This window comes from Montipora foliosa, chromosome 5 (genome assembly GCF_036669935.1).
Source record: "Montipora foliosa isolate CH-2021 chromosome 5, ASM3666993v2, whole genome shotgun sequence".
Classification (NCBI taxonomy): domain Eukaryota; kingdom Metazoa; phylum Cnidaria; class Anthozoa; order Scleractinia; family Acroporidae; genus Montipora; species Montipora foliosa.
The window spans coordinates 9,405,268-9,416,932 of NC_090873.1; the positions used below are offsets into that span (position 1 = coordinate 9,405,268).

The following is an 11,665-nucleotide window of genomic DNA, read 5'->3' on the forward strand; positions in this document are numbered from 1 at the left end:
TGAATGAAATGATGCTACCCTTTGTCTAGCAATTAATCCAATCAATGACCATAACAACAAGGTTGACATGTTATGTTGATGATGACCGGTCACCCAAAACGTGTTCCATGCAAATCTTGCAGGTGCTGTTTTGACGCATTGTCGTCACAGTGTTCTGTAATCCTGATTTTGGATTTAACTAGCTACAACCGAATTACTTAACGGAACTCTCTTGTGCCGATGCCCAGAAAAGGAAAGAAAGGATTTTTTTTCTCCCGGTTGAATTCATAGTGTGATGGAAAACTTTGCCGCAGTTATCAAAGTTTAACAACAGATCTTGTACTCTCACTACCAGAGCTGGTTTATGAGAGAGAATGATTTTTCTGGGAAACAAATTTGGAAAATTTCCTTTGTTTTCTTTTTTGTAAAACAACGCTTCTAGGATCGTTTACTTAGTTGGCCCACAAAGAAAAAATCAAAGGAGCCAGAGGTGACAATTGCGTAACTGACTGACCAAATTTCACAACATTCGATCAATCATGGCTAACTTCATTGGGCAAGATCTAGCGTTAGAACGCTAATACAACATCTATCCTATATAGTGATAAGTAACATTCGATGACATCGGTAGAAATAGAAACCATCAGCAATGAGGGCCAAAATTAAGAATATCTCTTTGATACAACTGAAAGTTAGAGAGAATGAGTCTGGGTGACCTACACGTTATTTAAGCGCAAGCCACGACTGACTGCGGAAGTTAGGCAACTGAGTAAACCGACACGAGGGAAAGAAAGAAACCTCTTGCCTTAGCAACGCCGTAATTACAAGGAGAACACAAGCATCCTGAGCGGCTGCAAACCCTTAAGTTTCCCATGGCATGTATTAATAAACCTGGGATTAGTTTCAAGAAAAACTGTAGTGCTGCATCGATGGCTAGGTGAATTACAGTCGATAAAACTAAATAAAATTGATAGAGAGAAACTAAAACTAATTTTGAATCTATCTACGGCGTACTATTATCAACTTACAACCTTAATACAACCAGACGCCTTTAAAATAAAGCGGGACAAAGATGGTTGGATATTAAATGATATCATTGGTGACATTGAGTGGGCGGAGAGGGTTGGATATTAAATGAGTAGCATTGAGTAGGCGGAGATTCGAGGAAGGAAGAAGGAAGCTTGGCTCAGGCAAAACGGGCCAAAAAAGCATTTGAAAGATAAATAGGGATTTCCATAACAAGTTGTTCGCTGTACCGTTAAATCATTTTCTAATACTGAAAATTATGAAGCATGAATATTCGATACAATCAGTACAAATTGAATAGCAAAAGACTTGAACAACAACGTCAACTTAGAGGAAATCGGTTATTTAAGCCTTACCCAGCATGGGGTCATCAGGATACCAGAGATGAGTTATTGGCTGGGTAAAGCTTAGTCATTACAATTAATTATGGCTCTATATTAAACTATACGTTTCTAAAGTAAGTTTTTGGTTTGACTTGTATAAAACTGAATGCGACGGAGCTTACGTATCTCGGGTGATATTTTCCGATATAACCTATTGGACAACAGGTTAATCTGTGATTAAAAAAAAAATCATTTGTTTTTGGCCGATCGCAAATCAGTCTTTAATGGAAGCATCTTAATTTCAATTCAATTTGCCACCATTTCAGGACTGACAGAAAGGACTCACCTAGTTCGTCAAGATCGTCATCTGCTAAATCGCTAATGCTACCGTCTTCTGCAGAATTCAACTGAAGCCAAGTCGGGAGACTGAATCCGTTGCCCAATAGCTCTTGCTGCTGGATGCCGGGTTTCAATGGAATGGAATTGTATTTTAATCTGTCAGGAGTCTTGAATACATGAACATCAGTCGCTAGATTTCCCGCCTCACTTCGAGGTAATTGCAGTTGATTTCTGTACAAGGCCAACCCAGGTAATAGTCGAGCCAGTTGCAGTCTGTATGGTAATCTCAAGGCTGCTGCGTTTTGAAGCATGCCATTTGTCGTAGGAATCAAACCGCGATATTGCGGAAGTTGTTGCAGGGCTGGGGTCTGCGGATAACTAAGAGCAGCAAGCCTTGTTGCATAGGGCATTGTCAAAGGGGTTAATCCAAGAGCTGGACGGTCTAGTCCCTCCAGGGCAGCCAATGAAAGATCGCGATATTTCCTTGTCTTGTCAGGACGTGGACGTTTCCAAGAAAAGACTCTCGCATTCTTGTGAAACTTCTTGTTGAACTTTGTAGTCTTGTTGATCTTAACGGTGTTTGATATTTTCGTATAGTTTCGCCCTCCTCCATTTTTACGTTCCGAATCGTGACCGATGACTTGACTAGCGGAAATTATGAAAACAACTATCACCAAGTAACGGGCCAGCCCTTGTAACATTGTTCACGATCATAGCCACATTCGCATTACGTTCCCTCAACGGGTTTAACCCATCTTGTTCCTTCGAAAAAATAACAACTCCATAATCTTGTTAATTTTGCTCAGGAATAAAAATCAGAGGACTGCCTTACTGTCTTCCCTGTAGTTCTCTGGCTCCAGTAATATTAAATGAAGAAGTCTCTGGTTACATCATCACGGGCAAATACTTCATGAATGACGTAAAAGGAGGAGAAATTGAAAGATTTGAAGCAGTACGGCTTGTAAGGGCATTGTTTTTCAAGGAAAACTTGCATCTATGGTTAATAACTAAGCCAAATAAAAAAGAACAACTTTATTTAAACGTTCATCTAGTTGTGATTTAGGATCTTTGACACAGTGACAATCACCTGTCAAGCTGTCATGACAGAGTCCAACCTTCTCACCTCTCTTCATCTCGATGTTGTTAATTTATTATCTGACGTGTTATAAAATATAGTGAACGCCATTTGCGATGACAAATTGACTTCCTTGTCAACTTGTCCTAAGTCTTTGTTATTGATTTGTAGTACCTTGTTATGTCTTGAACCCCTTCTTTAATCATGCATTTCTCCCGCTCGAGATGTTGCCTTGCCAAGCAAGCGTAACGATATTGCTATTTTTAGGAAACTAATTACTCACACAAAAGAGATTGGGGTTTTCCTAAAATTGCTAAATGCACATCTGAATGACCTCTTGTTTACAAAAGAAAACGCCTGGGGTTCTCCATTCTTTGACAAGAAGACCAGAAGCACGATCTAACATATGTGACGGTTTATTGGCAGCGTGGATGAGCTTCACGGGTAACTGGTTTATTGATTGGACCATTCAAAACCAAGTAGAGTGTCCCTTTAACCCTGGTTTTTTCGGTTGTAAACAATATAAATATATAAGATACCACGGTCGTATCAAAGCTTTCAAACGGGTTGAAATTTGTTTTGGCATCCAAAGAAAACTTGTTTTCAAACGTAATTTCAAACTTAACCCGAAATGTTCGTGTTAAGGTGTAGCAACAAAATTACACTAGAATCCACCTGCCAAATTTAAAGAAGGTACAAGGTGCACTTGACACATGAATCACTCAAGGGAACTCAGGATGATGTTTTCTGTCGTCATGCTACGTCGAAATAATAGTGATGCAAAAAACTGTTTTATGGGAAAGCGAAGCAATAACGAGGAAAATTATGTCGAGACTAGCACAATACATGTATGTTGTGAAAAAAAGCTACAAATTTTGTTAGCTAATGCTCTTCCCTCTTTCTTGTTTTCCTTCCTTCTTATAATGTATGTTAGCATTGTTATGTGACACACTATTAAGTGTCCCCAATTAGCTTTTCCAAGCTAAATACCTTTGACACTCAAATAAAGTTGATGATGATGATGAACAATCCAAAATTGTAAGCCACTTGCCAAACAGCAAATAAGGTTCTAATAGCGTCATTACATAAAAGGAGGAAGGGCACTGGCCAGCATTACTATGGACTTACATATTTTTAACAAACGTCTTGTTATTGTTGAGTATCTAGGGCCAGCATTGTAATTCTGGTTAGCTGAAGATAATAATAAAATTTTTGTATCTGAAATAAATGAATTTCTGAACATATATCCTATATCAAAGCTTACAAATTGGTTAACATTTTAATACTTGTACACTAAAAATCTGTGAAAATTGGATTTTAGAAAGAGACAAAAACGTGAAGAAATAAAAAAAATTCACTAACAAATACGCTTTTAAGAAAATTTCGTATGTAGCTATTGTACCTCACTTTTTAAATGTCGCTAGAGGGAGGAACTGCCCGAGTAGAAATGAATCTATAATGAATATCCGCTGCATTAACATTTACGCGGCAGTCGTCTATAAAGTCAACTATCTTGTGTTTGCTAGGTCATCTCAGTGGTCCCTCACAGGGTCACCACCTTCCTCTTATCATTTCATTCTCGATTCCAGTCAACCACTCCTTGGCGAAGATCATTCTTATTTTGTTCGTCAATATCTTTTCATCAATTTTCCCCCAAGCCTTTGTCTTTCCAGTGTTCTAGAACTTTCTTTCCCAGTCTGCGGGTAGTTAGTTTCTTTATGCCAAAAGTCTACAATCATGTAAAGAGCATATAAATCCATGAAAATTTACTGTAAAAGATAATTTACATGATTTTTGGACTTTTACCGTGCATTTTTCAGAGATATTTAAGCTTCAATTTGAGAAACAACGCCATGTATGGCGTTCTTTTCCAAATTGAAGCTTACTTATCTCTCAAAAATGCAAGGTTACCCCCAATTTTCGTTTTAGATACCAAGAACACTTAGTAGTTTTTACTTTCTCCGCAAAGATTTAAACCGCGCAAGAAACATCATTGTTTTTGTAAGCACCACCCATAGGAAACCCGAGTATCTGGAGGTGCGCAGAACGTATGCGCAATAACAATAGTAGGCACCGTCCTTGAAGTCCCTTTCTACCAGATATCTGAGTACGGCACTTAAAGTCGAGTCGCGAATTTGTTCTTTGGAATCTTTGGATATTACGACAATCATACGTAAGATAAGTAAGATATTGTTCCCTTGATGTCGCTTAAACCACACCGAGTTGAACGACATTGAGGTCATACAACTACTCATATTCAATAATAATGTAAATCCAACAAGCCAGCATTAATATTAAAATCCCTCCTCGTATACCACGAGCAAGCATATCACATAAAAAATAAAAGTACGTCAATTAATCTTAAACATTTTGATTATTTGACGTATTTGATGTTGTGCGCAAGTGGTGTTATTTCACTACGAAAGATGGTTAAATAAAGTTTTACTACACCATATAAAGTGCTCAGTGCATATAGTAACTTCCTGCATTGACAATCACTTAATAGTCACACAGACATAGTAGAAAGCTACGCATACTTAATAATCTTTCAACGTAAAGTTGCTGCCCGTCTTTTTCCAAATTCTGCTGGTCGCGGGCTCCGTATTCCTCAGCGTGATTTGGAATATCTTTTTTGCGCTACATCTAACTTCGCATCTATGTTACTGTCGCCAAAAGGTCAGGCTTAATCCCAGCATTAGTCTCCGGGGAGACACCAACTGATAGAGTATGCGCTAAGAAAAAAAAAAACGGCGGCCTTTTTAATAAAATAATGAAGGACAATAATGAAGGGATTTGTCATGTTAGTGAATGAAATTTATTGCGACATGTTTTCATAGTGTCGCACAGTCTGCGTTTTACAATTTCAGACTGGAATAAAACTAATAAAGAACAACAACAACAACAATAATAATAACGTAAATAATAATAATGTAAATAATAATAATTATAATAATAATAATAATAATGTAAATAATAATAATAATAACAATAATAATAATAATAATACAAACCACTTGATCATCCTAGTTTAGCATTACACTTTTAAACTTTTACCCCTATGTCAGTTGTTTCCTATAAAATTATTGGTTAGTTTGAATCTACATGCTTGTAACGAACATTTAATCCACAAAGAATCATTGTATTGATAGTTATATATCAGAAACCCATAAGGGTTGGAACGTGCAAAGCACGTTCACAGCTTCCGAATATTCAGTGCGAACTGATTGGTTGAATGTTTCAGTGCTAAGTACCATATTTGGAAACCCCTCGCTCTTGTTGTTCCAAATATGGTACTTAGCAAATTGAATATTTGGAAGCTTGTTTCCCAGTACACAAGGGGCCGTTACACGTTTCAACCCTTATGGGTTTCTGTATATATGTATATACACACTGTGGCTGATGATGATGATGTTTAAAACATTGAAAAATGTTCCTTAAACTCAAAAAAGTGGTTGTATTTTTAAGAATATTAATAATAAGGTCGAAAGGTCAAGACCTCGGGCTTTCTTGATGTCCTGGTCAAATGAAAAACAAAGAAAAAGAAATACAGTAGGGGTTTATTATTTAGATTTGAGTGATGGCAAGGATTCGAACTTTATGAGAGATCACTTTACAAGCAAACATTTATGAGTGAACATAACAAGAATCATTGCCATCACTCAAATCTAAATAATAAACCTCTACTGTATTTCTTTTTCGTTTTTCATTTGACGATCCAGGACATCAGGGGAAGCCCGAGGTCTCGAAGATGGGCGTCTAGTTATTATTAATGTTATTTAAAGTACAATCATTCTTTTGATTATGAGAAACATATTTTCACGGCAGGTTTAACACACAGGTCACATTCCATAGGTCACTTGTTACAGGTCATTATCTTAAGGATACTAAAGCATCCGAAAACCTTCAAATTGGCTAACCTTAACCCGAAAAATTTTTTAGGCTTAACGAGGCCTAATGAAGCCTGAGTAAAGCAGTAATAAAGGTTTTGTAATGAGTGACCTGTACTTTAAACCTGTCACCCATGACCTGTGTAAAATTAGGGCTGTGTCAAGTCTTGTAACAGATAAGGAAAGTTTTGGCAGAAACATGATCAATTTTATGGAAACGTCTTATAAGCTTCATCAACAGGACAAGTTTGAAAATAATCCATGACTGTCACTCCACATAAATCTCATCAACTTTCGACTAAAACCCTGTTTATATGTAGGCTTTATAGACGAGTTCACGCTCTTGAGTGCATTATGGGTAATCAGGGCAAGATCACGAGAAATTCAAAGGTTTGTAAGGAAGTTAAAAAGGATGAAAAGTACTCATGACATGCAATTTTGGGTTTTTCATTTTCCAAAACAGAAGATAGGGGCTCAAAGGTGTGGCAGAATAAATTTGGAGAGAATAGCTATTGTAGAAATTATTTTATTAAAAGGAGTTTCTGCCATGCATTTCCTGTAATTCCAGAGGCACAAAATTACAGAGAATGTATGGAGACAAAAAAAGCAATATTTAGGAATTCCAAAGAACGGATACCAAGTCTAGTTCATCTCAGTTGTGAACATGAACTTATTTGTTTGGTGAAAGTCTATAGAGTCACATACAGTATTTTGCTTTGAATTTCCATACAAACCTTTGAATTTCCCGCCATGTTGCCCTGATTACACATGAAGCAATCAAGAGCGTGAACTCGTCTATTATCATCTAAAACAATTCTTGGTTTGCACCCACGTGGTACGGCGGCCATGTTGGATGACAACACAACACAATTTTTCTTTTTGCAAAATTTGCATAATAATAAAGTTTAGTTCCCAGCGGAGAGCTAGGTTATTGTTCTTGCCCGCCAAAATGGCTACCGTGAAATCAGATGCAAACTTACTCGAAAATGGAAAATTCTCAGACCACAGTTAAATCGTGTCCGCTTGCCGAATGTAAGCTTATTAGCTTAGAAGAATTTAAAAGTTAAAAGGTGCACACTTTCGATCTACAAATTCAATATTTCCAACAGTTGCGCCTGTTAGAAAAACCAACAACAACCCGCTGAGTGAAAAAAATAAAACAGTGCAAAGTAATTTAAGACTTACAGTGACGGTCATTTATGAGTGTAGGACATAAACTCAACTGACATGGCCATGGAACTGTTTTATTCTACTGCATCATGACTTCGTTCGCTTGTGTACATTTCGATACGGATACAAGCAAGCATCGTGCATGTGGAGAAAACAATATCCACTTTGCCAGAGTTAATTAAAGTGTGTTTACTAGTGTTTACGGTGCAAATGCCCTCGCTGTTTGAGCTTGAAGACGACACTGTGTTGCGTGACATTTCAGGAAACCAGTAACCAGTCCCCTCAACGTAGGGAAGCGTCCGCTCACGCATTTTCATCTGGCGTCACGGCGGCCATGTTTTTGTACAGAACAATGCAGTAAAATTGACTCTATTATTATGCAAAAATTGTGGGGCCATTTTCTTTTGTTTTGTACACTAACATGGCCGTATCACGTGAATGAAAACCAAGATACAATGCAATGCAATACAATACAATACAATAACCCTTTATTTCAACTCGAATTTAAAATAGCAAAAATGCTAATATCTTCGAGAAAAAGAAAGCAATAAATAAATAAATAAATAAATAGGTATGGGATAAGAAAATAGGTGTATAAAATCACAATATGTACAATTCCGTAATTAATGCAGTGGCATCAAACAGTTAACAACTATTTACAGAAAGGACAGCAGTCAGTATCAAATTCTAATTACGAACAGCCGATTTGAAAGATGCAACTGTTGGCAGTGACCTGGTGGTGTTGGGGAGGGCGTTCCATAATTTACTTCCATAGTAAGACGAAGAGTGCAGGCAATATCTAGTAGTATTGACACGAGGGATAACAAGAGAATGTGTACCACTAGTACGTAGATTAATGCTGTGAGTTTTTAAACTAAACATATTAGTAATATATTCCGGGCCTGCCCATTGAGAGATTTATATACTTATGTAAGGATATAATGTACGCGCCCATTAAATAGTGATAGTTGTCCCACACCGTTAAGTAATTGCATATAATTGCTGTCATTATAATTGAAAACAAATCGTAAGCTACGTTTATTAATTTTCTCCAACTTCTTTAAATTACGCTGACCACAATGGTGTCACACGACAAAGCATTAATATAAATGTGGCAACAAATAGTGTATAATTTGATCTTGGTGTGAGTGTTACATGTAATTAGTTTCTTACACCTTTGCATAACCTGTATCTGATTGCTAACTCTACGTACTACGTGTATGTCCGCCACATGCTTAATGAAATTGAGATTTTTATCAATTGTTAACACCCAGCAATTTCATGCTGTGACCTAGAATAATAACACTACTACCAAGATCGTAAATAGGTACATTCATGGTGTTACCCAACCACATGGTGAGAAATTTATCATGGTTGACCGGTAAACCGTTATTATTAAACCACTCACAAACGATGAGGAGATCACTTTGCATGTACCGATGGATCAAAGAGAAATTATGGAGAAGATCTGGGTATCATCAGCATAAGCACTGACTTTAGATGACAGACTAATGAAAAATAGGCCATTAAGATAAATGTTAAACAATAAGGGACCCAATACTGATCCTTGTGGTATTCCTCTAGTAACAGAACATCCATAGGGGTTTTGCATGGCAGCCATGTTGCATGGCAGGAACAATAGATTCTTTTTGCTATGGGAACAAATGTTCTTTCTAATGCAAAACATTTTAATTGTTCCTGCCATGCAACATGGCTGCCGTGCAAAACCTCTATTGGAGAATTGATCACCAAGCTTAATTCTCTGGGAACGATTTGTAAGATAATTCTGCAACAATAAGCAGCTACCTCTATTAGGACCACAGGCAGATAACTTGGCTAACAGCAGATCATGTGGTATACTAGCAAATGCTTTGAACAGATCAATTCCAATAATGGATGCTAATTGGCACTTGTCCAGGCCATGTCTGAACTCCTCCAATATGCAAAGCAAGTAGTCTCGCAGCTATAGTACTTACGATAGGCAGATGAAAATGGAGACAACTTATCAGAAAAATATGAATATAGCTGGTTGACAAGGATTCGTTCAATTGCAAACAATGGATAGCGGATAAATCACTATCCAGTGGATAAGTCATAGAAAAACCGATTGCGCTATCCAATGGATAGTGATTTAATGGCTGAAAGTATTGGCCACGCAAAAACCTAGCCGAAGTCAAAAGAGCAAGCGAGGCCGGGGAGGGGGTGAGGGGAAGGAGAGTGAAACCCCCTGCAATTAGCCTGCGTCACAGACAGACTAAACCTCTGGTACAGTCACGCAGACGTTTTTGACTTAGGTTTTCGAGTCACATGTCAGGCTGCGCGCAGGCTAACTGCAATCAACCCCACAAGATTTCCGAAACCTCCCATTCCAATTATGTGTAACGAGCATGGGTTTGATGTCAACTACCAACCAACCATAGCGCGCCTTGGTGGGAATACAATTTTTTCACTAGTGAAAAAAAGAAATTAAGATCGAACTGAAATTACAATTTAACGTTAGCGTTTCCCTGTCCATGTTCCTACTGTGCACGATTCGTCGACAATGATAGCCAACAACCTTTTCTGGAGGTTATTAGAGTGTTCTTTCAGGACGTCAGTGGAGAAATGCCTTGTCCAGCGCATCTGCCGATGCAAAAACTAGCTGGAACTAGTTTAGTTTACGTTTCAGAACTTGGACTGCTTCAATTTGACTACTGTCGGTTTTGCTGTTAGGTGGTCTCATCGATCAGCAGTCCATTCAGAAGATTATGCCAAGCCGACCACACTGCGGAAGGAGAGGCCAGACCACAACACCGGGACCTCAATGCTCTACTTTTTTCGACTAGTGTGTGGGATCTTTAACGTCCCACAAAGTTTATGAACATTGAAGGGTTGTGAGACGGGACCTACGATGTATCATCCTTATCAGAGAAGACTAGATAATCTAGCTATTTTCAGATATTATTACAACACTTCAAATCTCCTCAGTTATTTTAAGACCCTGAATTTTGGTCCGGCCGGAGTCGAACTCACCACCTCCCTCATGGCAGCCCGATGCTCAACTAACTGAGCCTCGGTCCGGTGCGCGGAAACAATGGATACATCTGACAGCAGTCAACGAGGTTAACGTGAGCCCTATAATTCTTCAGCTTCTTTAATATGGTCACCGATGATTTTATACTAATGCAGAAACATTTCGCCGTTCATCTTCTCCTTTATTATTAGAAAAAGCTAAAATGTGAAGCCTTTGCCAAATCCCGTGGGAGGGACCGCCAAAATATCACCTCCATTTATTAGTTGCTTTCAAACCTCTTTCTGTTCTTCTTTAATTACACCAGAAAATCCAAGCTCCCGCAAGGAAGTTTCAAGATTTTTTGAAAACAGATCGTCGGCTCTTCCTGCTTACTTTTTTGCCTTTATACTTTTTCGAAAGGGAGCAGTGAATTTTGACTCTCAAGCGCATTTTTTAACACTTTATCAGCCATTTAGGAACGATATTTCCCGTCCGTTAACGAACAAACGTTTCGAAGAGGTTTCTTGTGGGGTTCACTCTCTCCATCCCCTCGCCCCCTCCTCTTTCGCTTGCACTTTTGACTTAGGTCCGAGGTTATTTTCTCTTGGGACTTATAAATGGTCCCAAGAGAAACTGGAAACAATGCTTATGCAAAATGTTGGAGGGACAAACAAAAAGTATTGAGGTATTTTTCATATTGACTAATGGGGAGAACCGTCACATTCAGCCCATTTATTACCTTTAGAAGAAAATAAAATGTTTATTACTTTTTGCTTGGCAAAAAGTAATGGATGGAATAAACACTTTGATTCCCTTCATGAATTGCTTTCGGCGTCAGGGGCTTCATAAATCTCTTCTTGATGAATGGTTGATT

General features: G+C 38.1%; 1 protein-coding gene across 5 annotated transcripts in view; it reads right to left on the reverse strand.

Moving 5' to 3' along the window:
- The window catches only part of LOC138003575 (neurogenic locus notch homolog protein 1-like), a 73,364-nt gene extending 70,845 nt beyond the window's left edge, over positions 1 to 2,519 (reverse strand). For 4 of the 5 annotated variants that reach the window (XM_068849693.1, XM_068849689.1, XM_068849692.1 and 1 more), the window contains exon 1: positions 1,675 to 2,504. In XM_068849693.1, coding sequence (XP_068705794.1) covers positions 1,675 to 2,368 — 694 coding nt within the window. In that variant the 5' untranslated portion in view covers positions 2,369 to 2,504. Of the gene's footprint in view, positions 1 to 1,674 lie in introns of all 5 variants that reach the window. The other variant, XM_068849691.1, reaches the window with a different exon arrangement.
- Between the last annotated feature and the right edge of the window lie 9,146 nt (positions 2,520 to 11,665).